The 22,090-nt window shown below is 35.1% G+C and overlaps 1 protein-coding gene across 6 annotated transcripts; it reads left to right on the plus strand.

The window, feature by feature from the left end:
• Window positions 1-2,481: 2,481 nt before the first annotated feature.
• On the plus strand, window positions 2,482-21,955 carry LOC137832055 (tubulin-folding cofactor E). 6 transcript variants are annotated; one of them, XR_011084511.1, is made up of 17 exons: window positions 2,505-2,718; window positions 3,446-3,755; window positions 4,460-4,630; window positions 4,943-4,989; window positions 7,187-7,333; window positions 7,425-7,499; window positions 8,053-8,162; window positions 8,792-8,916; window positions 9,016-9,077; window positions 9,515-9,622; window positions 9,709-9,743; window positions 10,414-10,528; window positions 10,861-10,923; window positions 20,596-20,687; window positions 20,773-20,849; window positions 20,933-21,010; window positions 21,589-21,955. XR_011084511.1 is itself a non-coding variant. In XM_068640028.1 (16 exons), the coding sequence occupies exons 2-16, from the start codon at window positions 3,446-3,448 to the stop codon at window positions 21,688-21,690; spliced, it is 1,602 nt and encodes a 533-aa protein (XP_068496129.1). In that variant the 5' UTR covers window positions 2,482-2,718; the 3' UTR covers window positions 21,691-21,955. The 6 variants fall into 6 exon arrangements, 2 of the variants coding, with proteins under 2 accessions (XP_068496129.1, XP_068496130.1); XR_011084513.1 differs by having other exon boundaries at window positions 2,517-2,718; window positions 20,761-20,849; XR_011084512.1 differs by having other exon boundaries at window positions 2,527-2,718; window positions 2,823-3,755.
• Window positions 21,956-22,090: the final 135 nt, after the last annotated feature.

The following is a 22,090-nucleotide window of genomic DNA, read 5'->3' on the forward strand; positions in this document are numbered from 1 at the left end:
AATCTCTGTATCCAAAGTATTGTTTGTTTTGGAGGTCAATATTCCGTTATAATTTTATCTTTAAAAAGCGTATCGATGGGTTAAAATGTATTTAAATTGTTTTTCACCTTGACTCCTAAGCCAGCCATGTAAGACTATATTGGGTGTAGATAAACAACAATATATATAAGGTTTTATATTTTCTTATAAAAATTTAAATATATTTAATAATTTTTATTTGAATAACAAATTGAAAAGAAAAGTGATATTTGTTTAGTTTTGTTTTTCTCCAATAAGGGGTGAAATGACTGTGAGTTATACAGTATTTGTAATTTTACATTTGGGGTAAAAATTTATCTTTATATTTCTCTTCATAACATGCATAAATTTTGTTTTTTCCTCTTCGTCTCCATCGGTAGGGATGTACTCATACGTGTGTCCATATCCATCTTTTTATTATTTAAAAATTAACTATTTTTTATATTAAAAAATCATAGCAAAATAAATATAGTATTATCAATGTTTAAGGAAGTCCATCTTTTTTTTTTCTTTAATATTTAATGTTAAATATAAAAAAACAATTTATAATTATGTAAGTATCAAATCAAAGTACAAAACAACAATTAAATAAACGTTAAATAATTAAAAAAAATTAAAAAATAACAATAAAATATGTTAATTCAAAAAAATCGTTGACTGTATTTGTTGAAATGTAATAGATCATTTGAATGAAATTAAATAAAGAAAAAATGATAGTCAGTGTGTTAACATGAGATAGAAAATCTTGAAAATCCAAGTAAGTTTGGTACTAACAAGTCAAACTCTTGAAATAGTATTTGTTTTAAGAAAACAAAAGTTTTTTCAAATGAAAGGAAACAAAGATCAAATAGAATATAAAAGATAATCAATAAAGTGTAGAGTTTAACTGATTTAGGATTTAGCTAAATCCTAAACCCAAAAAATTAAGAGTTTATGTTTATGTGATTAAATACTTAAAATTCAGAGAAACATTCTTATAGAAAAAAACACACAATGAAATTATTAAAAAAATTGAAATAATCAAATTATTTGATTAAACAATGTTAACTTCATGTTTCTTAAAATGCAATATACAAGAATGAAACCATACAAAAGTTGTGTTATTAAGGTTGTAACAAACAAAAAAATGGCTTGTGTAAAAACAAAAACTACTTGTGTGGCAAAAGCACGGAGAGATAATAAAAAAAACTATATGAAAAGAAAAACAAATATTAATTAATAATATATGTATAATTTAATAATTTAAAATGAATATGAGTATAATGAAATATTAGGATGAGAATCATGACAAACAAGTATACACATACACATTTTTGTTTCCATGACAAATTTTTAAAATCAAACATTATCCATATTTATAATCAATTAATATGAATATTTCTTATCAAAATAAAAACGAGTTTAAATAATATCTATATGTTGACATTAATAAACAACTCATAAATATGAAGTGTAATTTTAAAATAAATAAAGATAAATATTTTGTTTTAGAAAAAAATACTATATTATATTTAGGTAAAACCATTAATTAAAATATATAAATAAAGTAATTAATATAAACAAAAAAAATATCTTAAGAGTAGTTGCATACAATTATAATTAAATAAGTTGTTTTATAGATATTTATTTATTAATGAAGTTATTTTTTTATTTAATATTATCATTCACATTAAAAAAATAAAAAATGTTCTTTACTCGTGTAATGAAATAATGAAAAAAGTATTTTTTATCAGTTTGATTTGATAGAGAAGTTTGTAAGATAGGAGAAACTTAATTTTATATTTGTTTTATATATACTATACAAATTTCTTTATATTTTATCTTTATTTATATTTTATTTTATTTTAAATATTGTAGTCATTTTTTATTTTTAAAATATTTAGTAAATAATTAATTATTTTTATAATTAATTAAAAACTGTTTTTTTAATATTAATATACTTTTTTCAAACGTGGAAGGAAACAATATTTTATTAAACGTAGTTTATTAGATGTAGAATATTCTTGCGGCGTCAAACAATATTTTTTTTATTCTTTATTTTTTTTAAAATTATAGTTTTGATATTTTATTATCATTTAATTTAGTTATTATTATTTTTATTATTTTTATTTTAAATATAAATATAATAATGATACAAATAAAAAATGCGGCCACGAATAATATATATATATATATATATATATTGTTAATTTTTTTGAAATTTTAATTAATGTTATTAAATTATTTAATATAAGTGAAAGAGTGTAAAAATAAGAGATGGAGGAGGAATAGAGAGAAAAATGCGATTATATATATTAGAAGAAAAAAGTGAAAAAGTTAGATAAAAAATTTAGTTAACGTTGATAAAAAAATATTAATCTAATTAAATATAATTAGTTATAAAAAACACAAATATATCCAACATTATTTATTTATTTATGTGACTGTCTGAGTAAAATCAAATAAGTGGACCACTCACATAATGAATGTTAAACATTTAAATTATAGATGTTAACAACAATGCAAGAAAACCTATGATAATCAAAAGGGAAGGGAAAGGAGAATTGGAGAAGTGCGCTTAGCAAACCCCGGCCACCTCACGCAAGAACCACCGACAGGAGCCACCACGATTAGTACTCCGGCAAGGCTTTTCAACGACTCTGACAAAGATTGGCAGCGACTCCGGCTCTGCATCATTGCAAATTTCTCTTCCTCTCATCGGTAAATTATCTTCCTCTGTTTTGGTTTATGTGTTGTAAAATGTTTTGCAACTGTTTAGTGATTTATGGAGTAGAAATTAAAAAGTATTAGTCTTGTTCTTGCAGTAGTGGAACCTTGCACGAATTTAAGTTTGTAGGTACTTGAATCATCTACTGAAATTAAAGTGTAATGCCGTTAAAGATTTCAGGAAAATGACGATGGGAAAGATACACCAAGGTCAAGGGGAATTTTTTGGACACTTTTGGATTTAGGCTTGATTTATTGGACATTTGAAATGTGTTTAAGAATTATATTTCATTTGTTTCTAAGTAAAATTTTGAGGGTGAAGACCGGCGGGTTTTGGGGTATGAATACGGTTCTTGATAATAAAGGTTCGTTTAATACGTGGACTAATGGATATGTTATATTTATCTAATTTCATTTGGAGTGAACTCACTGTTGAAGATAGATAAAATATAGAGGGCTGTTAATTTGTAGAAATTGGGATAAACATTAGATGTATGGTAGTTTAGTGTATGTGATGCTGAGTAGTTAAAGCATAATATTTGTAATATTAAGATTTATTGAAGGGTAAAACAAATACACCAAATGAGTACACCAATTAGGGATATCCGCATTAACTAATTTGTTGTGTCAAGGATATATCTTATGATTTGTTAAACTGTATTTGTGATTAATATCTTACATGTTTTCTTCAAGAGTAATTCTCAGCCAACTTTAACAAAAGATGCAGGATTCCCTAGAGCCAAGACATGAATTTTGGGTGGGTCAACGAGTACATGTGTTGGGTGATCCTCGACGAATTGGTACAGTTAAGTATGTGGGACCTGTAGAAGGCTATTCAGACACTTGGGTTGGAGTTGACTGGGACAACGGAGAAGGAAAACATGATGGATCCGTGAATGGTGTCCGCTACTTCCATGCTAAGTCAGAAAGATCAGGGTCATTTGTTCGTGCCCACAATCTGAACCAAGGGATTTCATTGCTGGAAGCTCTTGAAAGTAGATACAAAAGTGACTCTACAAAAGATGAAGAGGGTATGTCTCAGGCTTGAATTCATTTGTGGCTAAAGCATTTATATTTTGGGTCCATGAGTGAGGGTGAAAATGGTTTCACTTTAATTTTTGGTATGACAGAAAAGAGGTAAACTTTATTGTAGTGGAGCTGTTTTCTCTACCCTTGTTACCAAACTGTTACTGCAGTTATTTGGTTTTGTTGACATGTCTTGAATAGGTGAGTATAGGTTGGAGGATGCCATTTAATTTTAATGCTAATTTCCATTATAAAACTCTGTTACAGCTTGTTGTGAAATTGATCGATGGTGCAGGATTTAAGTAGTACTAATTTTGTAATTATATTTTACTATTATAAATTCTCTTATATCTAAAGTAGAGACAATAGTGGTAGAGAAAATTCTCTAAGAAATGTACACTGACAAATTATTCATTTTGAATTCCATAATCTTCCTGCCTGTTGATCTGATATATCTATTTCGAGACTGTTAGAAATTGATTTGATATGAATCCTTTAGACCAATTTGTGTTCTTTTAGTAATATTTTTTATTTTCTTTTGGGGTAAGAACTGAAAAGGAATTCACTATTTTTTGTTCAAATTTTACCCTTATCTATTCTAAAATAATTTTTTACATTCTAGTCTGCTTCTGTATGTACTTTTTTTTGTAGGTACGCATACACTGACAAAACCTGGAAAATAAAACATAATTTTTCTTCGTTTGTGCAGATGAAATGTATGTCCTTTCAACAAGCAACCAGCGAGTATCCGTTCAACTTTTGGGTAAAGATAAAATTCAAGATAAGCTAAGAAGATTTGAGGAATTAACCAGTGTATCATTGTCATACATGGGCGTTAGTTCCCCTGGAATCCCTTCTCAAATTAATAACACAGTGCCAAGTAAGCCTGATTCTAGAACACTCTCATTTATTTGCTAATATCAAGATCAATACACATTAGCTTAGTTATATCAGTGATTTTGTTTTATTTTGAGATAACATTGCTGTATCAGTAAATTAGTTGCTTGTACCTTAGGTTTTATTTTTGCTTAAGCTGGTTCGAACTGAAGTTATAATTTGAAACTTTGATTATTTGATATCTTTTTCTATCCTGTAACAATTTCAACATAGGTAATGAGTTCTTTTGCAATTTTCTCTGTTTTGATATCTTCAGGATCCTTGCACTTTAACCGTCTTTTATTTTTGTTGATAGATATAAAAGAACTTGACCTGACTGGGAACATGCTTTCGGAGTGGAAGGTATGTTCTGCAACCAGGTTTTGTCAGTGATCATCAATCTCAGCAACTGTTGCAGCTTCTTATTTACTTCTTTCAACATACCTACCATGCAAGTCTTACCAAGAACTTCAATGATTTGTGTTTTTGGTTAAACTTATTTTGAAGAAATAATAACTTCTTTTGCTAGCTTCCTAATAGATCTTTTGAAGAGAAACATACAATTACTTTGTGGGAAATAAGCTTTCCCAAACTGTTCGAAAACTGGATCTATTTTTCTATTTTTATTAGCATTTTCGTTGGAATGTGTGTATTATGAAATTCTCCTTTACATTTTAATATCTGATTATGATTTAGTAATTTCTGTTAAGTTTTTTTGTATGATAATTGACTATTGCAAACTACCGAGGCACTTCCTCTCTCTTTATTAGAATAGGTTTAGAGTAGGTTAAGTAAGCTTTTATTCAAAAGTTGTTTTGAATAGTACCTATCTGTACCTAGGATTACTTGCTTTTTACTCTTTCATTTCTCATCATTGTATCACACAGATCTGCTGTATATATAGATATAACTACCTAAGGGAGACATTTTCAAGCTCTCTAAAAATATACTTTTTCTATTTCTTTATTTTTTCAAGTTGGTATCAGAGCGATCAATCCCACTTTGCTTGTCCTTACCTTGTTTGGGTTTGTCACTGTCATCTGCTGTATGTAAGGGAGACCTTTTCAAGCTCTCTAAAAATATACTTTCTCTTTTTCTTTATTTTTTCAAGTTGGTATCAATCCCACTTTGCTTGTCCTTACCTTGTTTGGGTTTGTCGCTGTCTTCTGCTGGTCGTTCAGTTTTGTTTGGTGATCACCAGATCTGGAACATCTCCTTGTGTGATGGTCAACCCCGCCAGTCTCATCATTGGAAACATCCTTATTAGTTGGTTTTGTAAAGTTTAGTTAGGCTTAAAATTCACTTATTAATATAGTATCAGAGTCATTTAAAGCCTATCCAAGCGAGAGTTTGTTAGACTTCAATTCCATTTCTTAATATTATCCATCAACCACCCCACTCTACCCTTTAACCAGCCACCCTAACCAACTACCCCACTTTAAATCCACCAAAGAGCCTACCATATCGATCACAAACTTCTGACCCCACTGCACCCCTCTCATTTCAATCAATGTGTTGCAATCTTTGAGGACAGATTCTTTTGAACCCGAGGGTATTGAGAGGTGCGTAAATACCTCTCCAAGGCGAATACATTGGCCCAAGCATAAAGTGCAGCAACCCAGATGGCTTAGAGGGTTTTCAATGTAGACAGAGGTCCATGTCATGCTCTTTCATTATGTTTTCCGTTTGGTTGTTCCATCCAGTCTCTAATTAAGAACTCTCAAACATCCTATACTATTGTCAGGAGCCCATGACTCTACTCCACCTCTATTTATGCTTTGAATGAAATGAAATGAGCAGACAAAATTTCCCATATTGTTAGCATTAATTTAGTGGTAGCCTTTGTAATATTGTAGCCGCTTGATAGGTACTATCTGCTGTGTATCACAATGCTTCCAAATTCTTCAACATATCAGCCTTAGCATATTTTTAGTTGATGAGATCTTCAACATATTTGATAGTAGGGTAGGTTGTGTAATTAAGTAAAAGGTGTTGTTATTTGCAGTTTGTGGACAACATAGTCTTTGTATAAGCCTGTCTATGAGACAACAAGCATATTGCTGTATTGCATGCCATTTCTGTGTTCAGCTTATATTTTATTGGTTTATCAATTGGTCTTCTGTCAACTATGGGAGTGTTTTAAGAGATTTCCCATTTCTAATGTGTCAAGGGATTGGACAACCTTGCTATATTTCTTTCTTCTTTTTTCTAGTTACAATGGATGTCTAGACCTTATGTACGGAGGAGGAGGGGAAGTGAAGGTTAATGAGGAGGCAAAAGGGTCATAGTGGGACTACAATATAGCAAGGCTAATGGACTATACTATACTTCATTTATTGTTTAATATTGTTTTGTGAACTGTTTTGTAGAATATCTTATTAGCTATAGTCCTTGCCCTTTTTATCTCTTATGATCACCTTTTTCGATAAAAAAACCTAGACACTTATCATGTGTGAGACCCCCCCTTCTTTTACTTAGTTTTTTGTTTGGCCTACTACTTTGTTAGTGATTGATTGAGGGTACTTGTCATTTACTTTCTTTTCAATTGATCTCTTTGCAGGATATTGGCATAATTTGTGAACAGTTGCCTGCCCTGAGGACAATCAATTTATCAAACATATTAATGTCACCATATAAAACCGATCTTCCAATACTGAAAATCATCCAAGTTCTGGTTCTAAATAATACTGGTGTAGATTGGCAGCAGGTTCCTTCTATATGTTTTCTAATGTTTATCTTAAAAAAATTCCCGATGGTATAAATTAGAATTGATAAATATTTCTGTTTTAACTGGGCAGGTTGAGTTGCTTAGACCATCATTGACAACAATTGAAGAGCTACATATAATGGGAAACAATATAAGCAGAATTCTGGTATGCTGCCTTTGGTTCGGTATGCTTGCCATGTATCTTAAAGCTGTAGCCTGTAGGCTGAGTCTTCCTCCAATTAGAGGGCAGATTAATAAACATTGGAAACTGTCACAATCTTTTAAGTACCCCAGGGCCTGAATTTATGATGTTCAATTTGGGGAATCTGAATAACTGGTCTCCACCTTCTCCCATTTTGATTCACCATCTCAAGTGATCGCTATAGAATGCAAGCTGGACATATTTAGGGAATAGTGTTGTGGATATAGTTTACACGTTTCAATATTTCTCAGCCTTCATAATGGCTGTTTCACATTGAGATGTTTTGTTGAATGTGTTTTCTCTTATCTGGCTGACTGGTTAGTTGGATGTGCTATGCTATTTCTGTTTTGACATTAAAATATGGAGTACTTTTTTTCTCCCATGGAGATAATTCCTTTTGTGCGTATTAGGTTTTCCCTTTCATGTTTAATTTTATGTTACTCTTCAATTTCTGATGATCTTTTAAATATAAATTACTAGCATTTTAAAGCCTTCTAATTTTTGCTTTTCTGTTCAGCCTACATCATCCTCTATGGTTCAGGGATTTGATTATCTGCGGCTGTTGAATTTGGAAGATAACTGTATAGATGAATGGAATGAAATTATGAAGCTTTCTCAGCTAAGATGGTTGGTAATGGCAGTTTTGTTTACTTCTAGAATACAGTCCTCCTGACACCATTTGGAAATGATCCTATCTTACTTTTAACCACATCTAACTTCAACAATGAAATCTACTTCCATTTTGATCGTACCTAAAATTATAACTTAGGACTTGATCTAACCAGTTAACAATTTAGTTAATCCATTATCATTTCAGTTAACTACTGATTGTGAGTGGTTGGTGTTAGGAATCTTGTAAATTGTGATTATGATATTGTGTGAATAGAGAAGTACTATAATTAAGATATTATGAGCTGTATGATTATGTAACTCTTGTCTGTTATATTTATAACTGTAATTATAAATAAGAGCTTCTGCTGTGTACTCAAGACACGCATTCATTCATATGATTCTTGATTTTCTACCTCTCAACAACAGTAAGCATGATGGTGAAGTATAATTAGCTTGAAATATGGTTAAAAGTCCTAGATGGTATCTGTATCACTGGAAGTACTGATTGTACCTTAGAACTGGCCATTAGTATTCATCTCTTCTTCGGTCCTGTATTTCTTCCCCCCAACAGTGTCTCTACTTTTGGGTAGATATGTTTTTAAGTCTTTCGATTTGATTTATTTATACTTGGTTAACTTTTTCAGTTTGGAGAAGCTTTATTTAAACAAGAATTGTTTGAATTCTCTCTTTTATCCTGATAATAAAGAGCAGCATGAATCAGAAGTTACATGCTATAAACCCTTTCAAAATTTATGCCGCCTTCTACTGGGTAATATTATATTTTTCCTCTTGATAAATATCATTTTCAACATACTCCAAGGAAATCTGGATTGTGGATACCAATTGAAGGCTTTCAAATCATTTTCAGGTAATAACAACATTGGTGATCTGGCCTCCGTTGACTCATTAAACTTGTTTCCTAACTTGGTGGTAAGTTTATACTGTGAAATGTTGATCAGGATTACATATTTAATATAAATTCTTGAGTACGCATATCATGGTTGCTTTGATGTATCTGTAATGATGAGTCTAGGACTGCTGCCTGCAATGATCATAAGAATTCAAAGGAATTGAATTTCTCCTGTTGGTTTTTAACTTTTGAAGAAGTCTGGTTCATTTTGCTTTTTGGTCTCTTGTTCTACAAGTGCTGAGAAGTTTATTGGACCATGGCCTATATCATAATCCATTTTGAAAATGGTAAATCGGGGATGCAATTCAAGATTATTTTGTAGCTACACTCTTATAACTTATCTTTCATCATCACTATAGGGACCATTTTCTCATTTTTCTTTTTCACTGGTTTATTTTAGACTGAACTTTGCAGTACTGGCTTCAATTCTAATTATTCATCTTTAATAACAATGAAGGATATCAGGCTTTCTGAAAACCCAATTACTGATTCTAGAAAAGGTGGGGTTCCAAGATTTGTTTTGATTGCTCGTTTAGCAAAAGTTCAGATATTAAATGGAAGTGAGGTATGACAGAAGATATCTCTGTTGCTTAGTTGCTTTTATATACTCTTTTACTAAACATAATCTTTCATCTCTGTTCTACCTTTCAGGTTACTCCTCGTGAAAGGAAGGACTCTGAGATTAGGTATGCTCTCAAATTCTATGTTATATGCCTTTTTGGCAATTGAAAGTCCGAAGCATCATTTATGGTCATCACTTCTATGTGTTGTTTTGTAATACATTTTATCTATCTTTTTATGAGTGTTGCTCTTGAGTTTAACTTTTAGATGTTCATGTATGGTTTATACTCATATGAACTAAATAATTCGCTGGAGATCTGGTTTGTTTGCATCTCTCTGATATTCCATTCCTCGTGTCATAGGGGGTGAATGTCTTTCTTAGCATTGTATTCCATTTTCTTCTTAGGTGGTGGTGGTGACTCATTTGTGGGATGCATCTTGTTGTCAGTGCTGGTCATACATGCCTTGTAGTGTTAGATACTTCTCTTCTTTCCATGAACTTTTGATCAATTTTCCTTATAGAAGAAGAAATGAAATTTAGGGACCGCCACTGACTCCAATTTTTTTGAGGGTATCTCCTTCCTATAACGTCTCAGTTAGCTTGCTTTTCTTGACCTTGTCTCAAATAAGAAGCTACACAACTAAAGAAACTCAAACAATTTTTAGTTTCCCATCCTGAGGACTAAATATTCCACACCAAAAAAAAATACAAATATAGAATAACTACCAAAGCATTAGGTATATTATGGAATAAGACATAAAATTGATCCAACCTACACCTGTATGTTGTTTCAGAACCGCTAAAGACAAGTGCAGCCTCCAGAACTTTTCTGATCAAGTTGTAGCTTCCTGTACCAATGCCACTGCTGCCTATATACCTAGAAGGCCTTTCAAGCTGAGTGCTTCTTAGGTATGCCACAAATAGTCAAACATATGTTTTATTTCATTGGGTCACCCAAATAATTGTTTTAAGTTAAAACAAGGTTGTTTGACAGAAATAATTTAGCCTGTTTCTAGCATTCATTATTTATAAACACACAGTATACTTTTGTGGTTAGATTCCTCTTTGAAGACGAACCATTAGACCCTTTTATTTTATCAATCCATACATGAGATAAGTGAACCTTTTGAACCATGCTTATCTTTTATGTTGGAGTTCAATTAAAGGTTTACATGCAATTAGAGTATAGTATGAAGCAACATCATCTTTCTATTCTTATATTATTTACAATTCTTATGCAGGTATGTTCGGCTTGTTATCTCCAGGTTGCATACTAGTCCTGAAGAAATCAAACAGCATCCCAGGTAAATTCATGGACAATATCTGGAACCTTTTCTCTAGCATTAATGTTCAGGGCAATTGAAAACAAATGAAAATGCTATCAGAAATCAGTTGCTGTAGGTCCTGATGGGATTAAAGGAGTAAATATGTAATAATGGTTCACGGTGTTCAGATTTTGAAATTGAGTTAAAGATGTTGGTCAGAACTAGTGGACATGATAGTCAAGACTTCAATAGGAAACAAAGAGAAACAAAGGAAACTTTGGTTTTACAGCTTGTGTTCTTATTTCTTAGGCATTATAATGTTTGAGAGATGCTTCAATTGACTAGGTGAATAAGGTTAATAGCTTTTAATTTGTTGGTTTTGTATTTTTTTGGGGTGGGGTATTTAAGAGGGTGGGGTTGAGTTATGATGTGATTCCAATAGCATAGAAGAGAAAGATTCTTGATCTTATTAGGAATCAACTTGAGTTGGACAATAGTTAGGCACTTTTCTTAGAATTGGATCAATGTTCTAAGTCAAGAGCTCACCAAAACTAGCACCAAATCCAAAACTCATATGGAAGTTCCAATTATGATCAAATTGAACCGAAAAGAAAGGAACAAAAGATAAGCAAACTGAAATTAGAAGTGCTGGAAATTAAACACACCGAACCAAATCAAACAAAGGAAGAAAAGCTTGCTGGAAAATGGAAATGACCGAACCAAAAAAGGCAAGAACAATCATACTAGACATGGAAATGAATAAGGCACAAAGCTAGAGAAGAGAACACTTATGGAGAAGGAAGAGAAGGTGATTGATCACGCCACTTGGAGTATGGCTGCTCCAAGATTAGTGTGCTGCCGCCACTTGAGGACACCATGGATCCATCAAGACAAGGCTCAAAAGCTCTCCAATGCTCACTCAAAATTTGAGTATAGTTTCTTTACTCTAAATTCCAATCTGAATTTTACAAAGGGAGCACCTCTATTTATAGCCTAAGGTGCTGAAATGCAAGCTACACAAATTCAAAAATTCCCTCCTAAAAAGTTTCTAAAACCGGCGCCAAATACAAAGCATGAGAAAGGTGTGACCTCTTCCTTCACTTTGGCACCTCCTATTCTACTCCTACACCTATCTACTAACGCACCCCCCTTCCTAAAGCTCCTAACTAAAGCCTAAAAGATGCTATAACAATAGAGGTTTCTAATGTTTCCCTCTAAGCACCTTCAACCAAAGAAATTACAAAAAGAGAAAATAATTGTCCCCTAGCTCCTAAAGCTTTGAACATGCTTCTTGTAAGCCTTTGAGGTGGGACAATTATTTTCTCTTTTTGTAATTTCTTTGGTTGAAGGTGCTTAGAGGGAAACATTAGAAACCTTTATTGTTATAGCATCTTTTAGGCTTTAGTTAGGAGCTTTAGGAGGGGGGGTGCGTTAGTAGATAGGTGTAGGAGTAGAATAGGAGGTGCCAAAGTGAAGGAAGAGGTCACACCTTCCTCATGCTTTGTATTTGGCGCCGGTTCTAGAAACTTTTTAGGAGGGAATTTTTGAATTTGTGTAGCTTGCATTTCAGCACCTTAGGCTATAAATAGAGGTGCTCCCTTTGTAAAATTCATATTGGAATTTAGAGTAAAGAAACTATACTCAAATTTTGAGTGAGCATTGGAGAGCTTTTGAGCCTTCTTCTCTAGTCTTATCTTGATGGATCCATGGTGTCCTCAAGTGGCGGCAGCACACTAATCTTGGAGCAACCATACTCCAAGTGGCGTGATCAATCACCTTCTCTTCCATCTCCATAAGTGTTCTCTTCTCTAGCTTTGTGCCTTATTCATTTCCATGTCTAGTATGATTGTTCTTGCCTTTTTTGGTTCGGTCATTTCCATTTTCCAGCAAGCTTTTCTTCCTTTGTTTGATTTGGTTCGGTGTGTTTAATTTCCAGCACTTCTAATTTCAGTTTGCTTATCTTTTGTTCCTTTCTTTTCGGTTCAATTTGATCATAATTGGAACTTCCATATGAGTTTTGGATTTGGTGAGTTCTTGACTTAGAACATTGATCCAATTCTAAGAAAAGTGCCTAACTATTGTCCAACTCAAGTTGATTCCTAATAAGATCAAGAATCTTTCTCTTCTATGCTATTAGAATCACATCAAGTTATCTTGGTGTTTTGTGCTCCTTAGTTATGCATGAAGTGCTGTTTTTTAAAGTTTTTTTCTTCAAAATAATAGGGATTTTCTGAAAAGGGGAATAAAATGGACAAACAGAACATATAAAATATATTTCTTCAAACGTATTACATATTGTGATACAAGCTACTACCCTCGTACCTCTACTTATTCTAAAATGATGACTATTTAAATGACATGTAAGCCATTTAATAGTACACAACTAGGAATCACTTAACCGTTAATATTTAATATTTCTTAACATTGTGATTTTTTTTTGAAGTGGTTAAATCCCACTTACCAAGGTTTATTTTTTTTATCTTTTATGAGTTTACTTTGTGATTGTGATGTCTATGGCTTTCACTATCCAACTTGTAGTTCATTTAGTCTGGTAACAAAAAGAGCTCAATGGCTTCTTCATTAGATGTTTTGCCCAGTAATTGGGTGATACGTTCAAGCTACTGTGAAGGCAACCATTTACTATAAAATAGGATTGTATTGTCAACACCAACAGAGTAAAAAAGGAAAGAACTTAATTCCTTTTCTGTAGTTTCTAATACGGAGCTTACTTTAGCTTTTACTAGGCAACAATCAAATGATATCCATATCATGTTGAATAGGTGTCATTATTTAGACTTGTATGTTGATTTCACAGCCAATTTGTGATCTCATTTTTTGCACTAGGGGCATGGTCTAGAAGAAGAAAAAAGTTGTAGTAACAAGAAAAAACTTAAGAAAGCAGAATGCAAGCACCCAAAAAAGCTCAGAGGCAAAGAGACATATTTGAGCATGTGAGCATATTGCCCCGATAAGGAGAAACAATAGACTGCATGTTTCACACAGCCAGAAAACATTAGCAAGATTTAAGGGTGGGCAAAAAATCCAAATTACAAAATCCAATCCATAATTATCCAAATCTATATTAGTTTTGATCCATTTAAATGGATTTATCTCAAATCCAATACATTTAATTGGATATGGATTAGATGTAGATTGGATACATTTTTGGATTATCCAAATTGCATTTTGAGTTGTGTTAGATATTATTAAATATTATTAGATATTATTTAATATTATGAGATATTATAGATATTGTTAGATATCTCATATTTATGTAATGGGCTTAGCCCATATGTTTCTTTTCCTATATAAACATAACCCTATGTGTTCAATATACACAAGGGATTTACCCTATTCTTTCTTTTCCTTTAATATGGTATCTAGAGCATAAGGTTAGGGTTCAGGGTTTAGAGTTCAATTTTTATTGGTGAACCCACTATTCACTGGAATTTTCCAGCCACCGCCCCACTGTCTCGTCGGAGCTACCACTACCTCACCGGAGCCGCCGCCATACCTCGCCGGACCCACCGCCGGAATCTCGTCGGAGCCTCTGCTGGAAACGCTACCAGAATCGTTGTCGGAGCCTTCATCTTTGTTGTTGCCGCCAATTATCCGGTGACTGGATTTGTCCTTATCTTCTATGGCTTCTTCCGCTTCCACTGCCACTGTGGCTTCTTCCGCTGCCACTACTACTGTGGCTTCTTCCATAGTCATTATGCCGGATTCATCTATTTATACTAATTACGTCAATGTTCATCTTTCCATTGACAAATTGGATGGAACCAATTATGACACTTGGGCATCAGATATTAAATTATGGCTTAAGAGTCAAGGTTATGTTGATCATCTTACTCATCCTACTCTTGCTGAAAATGAGGTTTTTCGTTGGTTGAAAATTGATGCTCAATTATGCATTGTTATCAAATCGACCATTCACTCATCTTTAAAACAAATTTTTCGTACTTATGAGACATGTTCAGAAGTTTGGGAACAAGCAAAATTATTATACACCAATGATACTCAACGTCTCTATGGTGTGTGTCAAAATCTTCTCACAATTGTTGCTCCCAAACGTCTTGATGGTACAATGGCAGAATATCTAGGTAAACTTCATGCTCTTCTTCATGATTTTAATGAGTTATTACCTCCTGCCTCTACTCCTTCTCAAGAACTAGAACAAAGATCCAAGTTCTTCATGTTATTGGGTTTACATGGCCTTCCTGATGATTATTCTCACGTTCGTGATCAAATTTTGGAATCTCCTATTGTGCCCAATTTTACTTCCACTTGTTCTACCCTTTTGCGCGTGCCAGGTAAACACACCACTGATATAACGTCTCATGTTGATGACTCTTCTGCTTTAGTCTCTCAGCATAATGATCGTACTCGCCCTCACAAGCCGGGCAAAGGGCGTCACAAGTGTGACCATTGTGGCAAACTTGGCCACAAAATTGACAGATGTTATGCCTTACATAGTCGTCCTCCTAGATCTGTTGCGGTTGCTCAAATTGCCCCTGTGCAACCTTCTACCATGGACCATACTTCAATTGATACCCCAGGCCAGCCTGCTATTTTCAATGAATTTCTTAAATGGTATGAGGATCGTCAGAACCCTAGTTCCACGGCTTCTGTTGCACATTCAGGTACATCTTTTGTTGGCCTCACTCACTCCACTTCCCATGGCCCTTGGGTTCTAGATTCAGGTGCCACTGATCACATTACTGGTAATAAATCTTTTTTCTCTTCCCTGTCTACTACGGGTTATTTACCTTCGGTTACCATGGCCAATGGATATAGGGTACCATCACATGGTGTTGGTACTATTAATCTTTTTTCTTTTTTATCTATTGATAATGTTCTTTATGTCCCTGGGTCTCCATTTAACTTATTATCCATTAGTCGTCTCACCCGTTCCCTTGATTGTGTTATTTCTTTTACCAAAGATTTTGTTACTTTACAGGACCAGAGTTCGGGACGGATGATTGGCACCGGATGTGAGTCTCATGGACTTTATCAACTACAGATCTCTGCACATGTTGGCGCAATTATGGATTCTCCATCTCTCATTCATGCTCGGTTGGGTCATCCTAGTCTTGCCAAGATGCAGCAGCTTGTTCCAAGTTTGTCTAATGTGTCTACTTTATCGTGTGAGTCGTGTCAGTTAGGGAAACACATTCGTAGTTCTTTTCCTAGTAGTGTCTCACAACGTGCATCATCTCCTTTTGCCTTAGTTCACTCTGACATTTGGGGACCAAGTCGTATTATGTCTAATTTAGGATTTCAGTATTTTGTTACTTTTATTGATGATTATTCAAGATGTACTTGGGTATTTTTAATGAAAAACCGTTCCGAGTTGTTTTCTATATTTCAAATATTTTACAATGAAATTAAAAATCAATTTGGAATTTCCATCCGAATTTTGCGCTGTGATAATGGACGTGAGTATCTTTCTCATTCTTTTAAAAATTATGGCTTCTCATGGTATTCTTCATCAAACTTCATGTGCTTATATGCCTCAACAAAATGGGGTAGCTGAGCGCAAGAATAAACATCTTGTTGAAACAACTCGTACTATTTTAATCCATGGTGATGTTTCTCAGCGTTTTTGGGGTGATGCTGTTCTTAGTGCATGTTATCTCATTAATCGCATGCCATCTTCAGTTTTAGATAACAAAATTCCTCATTCTATTTTATTTCCACATGACCCTCTCCACTCTTTACCTCCCAAAGTTTTTGGGTCCACATGTTTTGTTCATAATTTTAGTCCTGGTCTTGATAAATTATCTCCTAAGTCACACAAATGTGTATTTTTAGGGTTCACTAGATCACAAAAAGGATATAAATGTTTCTCACCTTCTTTAAACCGTTATTTTATTTCAGCAGATGTCACCTTCAGTGAATCTTCCCTTTACTTAAGTCTTGTCCTTCTCCCTCAATTTCTTCATCTAATCAAGTGAATATTCCTCTTGTTGTGCCTAGTGCACCTAATGATTCACCACCGCCACCAACTCTTCAGGTGTATAGTCGTCGTCAAACATCTCATCGTCCATCAGCAGACTCTATTCCGGTGCCAACACCTCATCCCCCTCCGGCTCCTACAGTTGAACCTCTAACTGTTGAACCTGATCTTCCTATTGCTATCCGTAAAGGTATACGTTCTACTCGTAATCCCTCTCCACATTATACTGCTTTGAGTTACCATAGACTATCTCAACCCTTTTATACCTGCCTTTCGTCTATTTCTTCTGTATCCATTCCAAAATCTGTAGGTGATGCCTTAGCTCATCCTGGTTGGCGTCAGGCCATGCTTGATGAAATGAATGCGTTTCAGAATAATGGAACTTGGGAACTTGTTCCTTTACCATCTAGGAAATCTGTTGTTGGTTGCAGGTGGGTTTTTGCTATCAAAGTTGGTCCTTATGGTACTATTGATCGTCTCAAAGCTCGTCTTGTGGCTAAGGGTTATACCCAAATTTTTGGTTTAGACTATGGTGATACTTTTTCTCCAGTAGCAAAGATGGCCTCTGTTCGCTTATTCATAGCTATGGCTGCTCTTCAACAATGACCTCTTTATCAACTGGATGTTAAAAATGTTTTTCTTAATGGGGATTTGCAGGAAGAAATTTATATGGAGCAACCTTCCGGTTTTGTTGCTCAGGGGGAGTCTTTTGGATTGGTATGTCGTCTTCGCAAATCCTTATATGGCCTCAAGCAGTCTCCTAGGGCTTGGTTTGGAAAATTTAGCAATGTTGTTCAACAATTTGGTATGACTCGCAGTGAAGGAGATCATTCAGTTTTTTATCGTCACTCGAGTGCCGGGTGTATCTATCTTGTAGTATATGTTGATGACATTGTTCTTACCGGCAGTGATTACCATGGCATCTCACAAGTAAAACAACACCTTTGTCAACACTTTCAGACAAAGATCTTGGCAAACTCAGATATTTCTTGGGGATTGAGGTAGCACAATCCAATACTAGTATTGTTATCTCTAAAAGAAAATACGCATTAGATATTTTAGAGGAAATTGGGTTGATGAATTCGAAATCTGTTGATACTCCCATGGATCCCAATGTCAAGCTTTTACCCAATCAAGGGGAGCCTCTTTCAGATCTTGAGAAGTACAGGAGATTAGTTGGAAAATTGAACTATCTCACAGTTACTCGCCCTGATATTTCCTTTGCAGTTAGTGTGGTAAGTCAATTTCTTAATTCTCCATGTGAAGATCATTGGAATGCAGTCATTCGTATAGTGAAGTACATTAAAGGCTCTCCTGGAAAAGGTTTGTTATATGGTCATAATAACCATACTAAAGTCGTTTGTTATTCAGATGCTGATTGGGCAGGATCTCCATCTGATAGAAGATCAACTTCTGGTTATTGTGTCTCCATTGGTGATAACTTGATCTCTTGGAAGAGCAAGAAACAAAGTGTTATGGCAAGATCTAGTGCAGAAGCAGAATATAGAGCTATGGCCTCGGCTACTTGTGAGCTTATTTGGCTTAAACAGTTACTTAAAGAATTGCAATTTGGAGAGGTTACTCAAATGACACTTATATGTGATAATCAGACTGCTCTTCATATTAGCTCAAATCCATTTTTTCATGAAAGGACAAAACATATTGAGATTGATTATCATTTCATTCGAGAAAAGATTATATCGGGAGATATCAAGACTGAATTTGTTAATTCAAATAATCAATTAGCAGATATTTTTACTAAACCCTTACGAGGGCCTAGGATTGATTACATTTGTAACAAGCTGGGTACATATGATCTATATGCACCAGCTTGAGGGGGAGTGTTAGATATTATTAGATATAATTATATATTATTTGATATTATAGATATTGTTAGATATCTCATATTTATGTAATGGGCTTAGCCCATATGTTTCTTTTCCTATATAAACATAACTCTATGTGTTCAATATACACAAGGGATTTTCCCTATTCTTTCTTTTCCTTTAATAGGTTGGATTTTGACTTCGCCCGATGCAAGTTGAGCCAAGACAATTCAGGCCTGGGTTGAGCAAAGTCGACCCAAGTCCACGTCGAGCTGAGTCGTCCGGGCCCAAGTCGAATTGAGTCGGTATGGACCAAAGTCGAGCCAAGTCATTTCGGGCCAAAGTTGAGCCGAGTCAACCCTGGGCCAAGTCGAGCTGAGTGGCCAATATTAAGCCGACTGATATTAAGCCGAGTTGGCCTATGCCAATGTCTAGTCGAGCCGGTCCAAGCCCATGTTGAGCAGAGTCTTTCAGGTCTGATATTGAGTCGAGCAAGCCCGGGCCAATATCTAGTCGACCGAGCCAGAGCTAACGTCAAGCCGAGCGGGCCCGGGCCGATATCCAGACGACTGGGCCAGGGCTAACGCCAAGTCGAGCGGGCCCAGGCCGATTTTGAGCCGAGCAGGTCTAGGTCTAGGTTGATGTCGAGCCGAACGGGCCAAGGCCTATATTAAGTCAAGCAGGCCCGAACCCATGTCGAGCTGAGCAGGCCCGGGCAAAAGTTAAGCCAAGCAAAGCCGGGACGATGTCAAGTCGTCAGGGCCCAAGCTGATGTCGAGTCGCCTAAGCCGATATACAGTCGAGCGAGCCCGAGACGATGTCACGATGAGCGGGCCTGAGCCAATGTCGAGTAGTTTGGGCTTGTGCCGATTTCGAGCCAAGCGGGCCCAGGCCGATGTCTAGCCATTTGGGCCCGAGCCGATGTCTAGTCATTTGGGCTCGGCCCGATGTTGAGTCGTCTAGGGCGGGGCCAATTTTGAATCGTTAAGGCCCGAGCCGATGTCGAGCTAAGCGGGCCCAAATTGATATCGAGTCGAGCGGGCCCGACCCATGTCAAGACGATCGGGCCCGGACCGATTTTGAATCGTTCAGGCTCGAGCCGATGTCTAGCCAAGCGGGTCCAAGCCGATGTTTGAGTCGTTCAAGCTCGGGCTGGTGTCGAGTCGTTCGGGCCCAGGCCGATGTCGAGTTGTTCGGTCCCAGGCCGATGTCGAGTCATTCGGGCTTGGGCCGATGTAGAGTCGTTCGGGTTGGGGCCAATGTTGAGTTGTCCGGACCTGGGCCAATGTCGAGTTGTCCGGGCCCGAGCCGATGTCGAGTCGTTCGGGCCCAGACCGATGTCGAGTCGTTCGGGCCCGGACCGATGTCGAGTCGTTCGGGCCCAGGCCGATGTCGAGCCGTCTGGGTCTGGGCCGATGTAGAGCCGAGTTGGTCTGCGTCCAGGTTGAGTCGGCTTAGGCCCAGTTCAAGCCAAGTTAGTCTCTGTCCATATCAATATGGATTTAATGTAATTTACAAAATGGATTTAATCTAGATTCAATCCATTTTAAATAGATTTTTAAAAAAATCCAAATATATTTAATCTAGTTAAAGTGGATATGGATTTTAAATCCAATCCATTTATTTGGATTATCCATGCGCACCCCTAGCAAGATTATATGAGAAACTTAACAAGGGTCTAACTAGAACCACACTAATGTTGTGAGATACACTTGGTGCTCATAAAAGAGTCCTTTAAGATTGTTCCATAGAAAGTTTTCTGCTTTACCATGCTTAATTGAATGGTCTTTTTTATTGAATTTGCGCAGCACACGTGTTGTAAGAGTTCTGTTATAGTAGATATTAATTGAAACTGGATCTAGATGGGATTATCAATTAATTTCTAACAACTATTTTTTGTGAATATACTGGTGAAATTTGCTACAGGTTATACGAGCTTAAGAAGATTCATGGAATTGAGGATGAACGACCTTCAATTGGAACTACTGTCCTACAAACAATCAGCTCAGGATTATTGTGTATGGACTATGGATGTTAAGTTCGTATATCTGCTTGTTTTTCTGAATTTGAAATATCTTTATTTTGATATAGAGATTAATGCAGCTATCACTCTGAATTGTGTTGGAGCATCCATGGGTGAGAAGCCACCATTGACAAAGAAGCTTCCAGCAACAACCACAGTTAAACATCAATACTACTCTAGTAATGCAATGTTCAGTATTTCAAGACCTAAAAACTCCTCTGATTACCTTGTTTTTCTTAGGTCGGTAAGCTGAAATCTCTATGCGAAAGCTTTTTTAAGCTCAAGTCCATGAAGCTAAAGTTATATCTTCAAGAAGAGGTTTGCTTTTATCAAGAATAATATGTGCTATTTGTTATTATGATTGCCTGATTAGCTGATTAAAAATTTCCTAAATGAGAAGCAGCAGCTTCTAGACAATCTTAAGAAGTCGTTGTGTTCTGCTCTGAATGAATAAAATAATTTCAAATTGATATTTTGGAAAACTAATTTGTAACAAAACTTTATCGTGGAGAATGAGGGGGGAAGATGAAGAACTAGAACATAGTAGATGGTCATACTTGTTTTTTTTAGGACCGAGAAAAATAGTCTTAGAGGATAAATGCTACAGGTGATAAAGTTTCTCGGTGAGAAGATGGATGATGGAAAATATTTATTTTTCTTTTGAAATTTTGTTTTAATTTATGTAAATGTTTCAAGTCTTACGAAGAGAGAGATAATTTGAAACATTATAATTATAATAATGAAATTTTAGATATATTTTTATTATGTTTATATATTTATTTTAATATTTCATACAGTTTTTATCACCTCAAGAAAATTTTGCAAGATGAGTATCATTTCTGCACTAACAAAAAAAAATCTTTCTTGATTTAGTTACATGTCTTCGCATTTTGCAGGGTTCTCCATTTCCTCTGTTGCTTGACAATGACACTTCTTCTCTGATGGACCTTGGAATTGGAAATGATTCTATTATCCTCGTAGACCAAGAAAGGTCATGAATATATTTATGAAAAGGTTCTCATGTGTTAAAGACTGTATCCTTCTGACTACCCCCAACATTTGGAAGTATGTGTATGTGTGTGTCTCTCTCTATATATATAATATTTGTAAGTGGTACACCTGTTTAGTTGGTGACGTTCTTTTATCAGGGGTTTTGATCCACTGCTTGATTAGATTCTCTATTCCAACCTTTGCCACAACTGTTTTCTGTAAATCACTGGTTCTTTTATACATTTGCAAGTAGATTTCGGTCTTGTTCTCTAACAGTAGCCTTTAGAAATGACCATAAAATTGGTAACATTTTTTTTATGGAAAGATGGGTATGCAAAAGCCACAAGGGAGAGAATAAGACCATTTAAATAATTTTGGCTTCAACCTTCAAACAAAGCATAGAGAGTT

This window comes from Phaseolus vulgaris, chromosome 6 (genome assembly GCF_000499845.2).
Source record: "Phaseolus vulgaris cultivar G19833 chromosome 6, P. vulgaris v2.0, whole genome shotgun sequence".
Classification (NCBI taxonomy): Eukaryota; Viridiplantae; Streptophyta; class Magnoliopsida; order Fabales; family Fabaceae; genus Phaseolus; species Phaseolus vulgaris.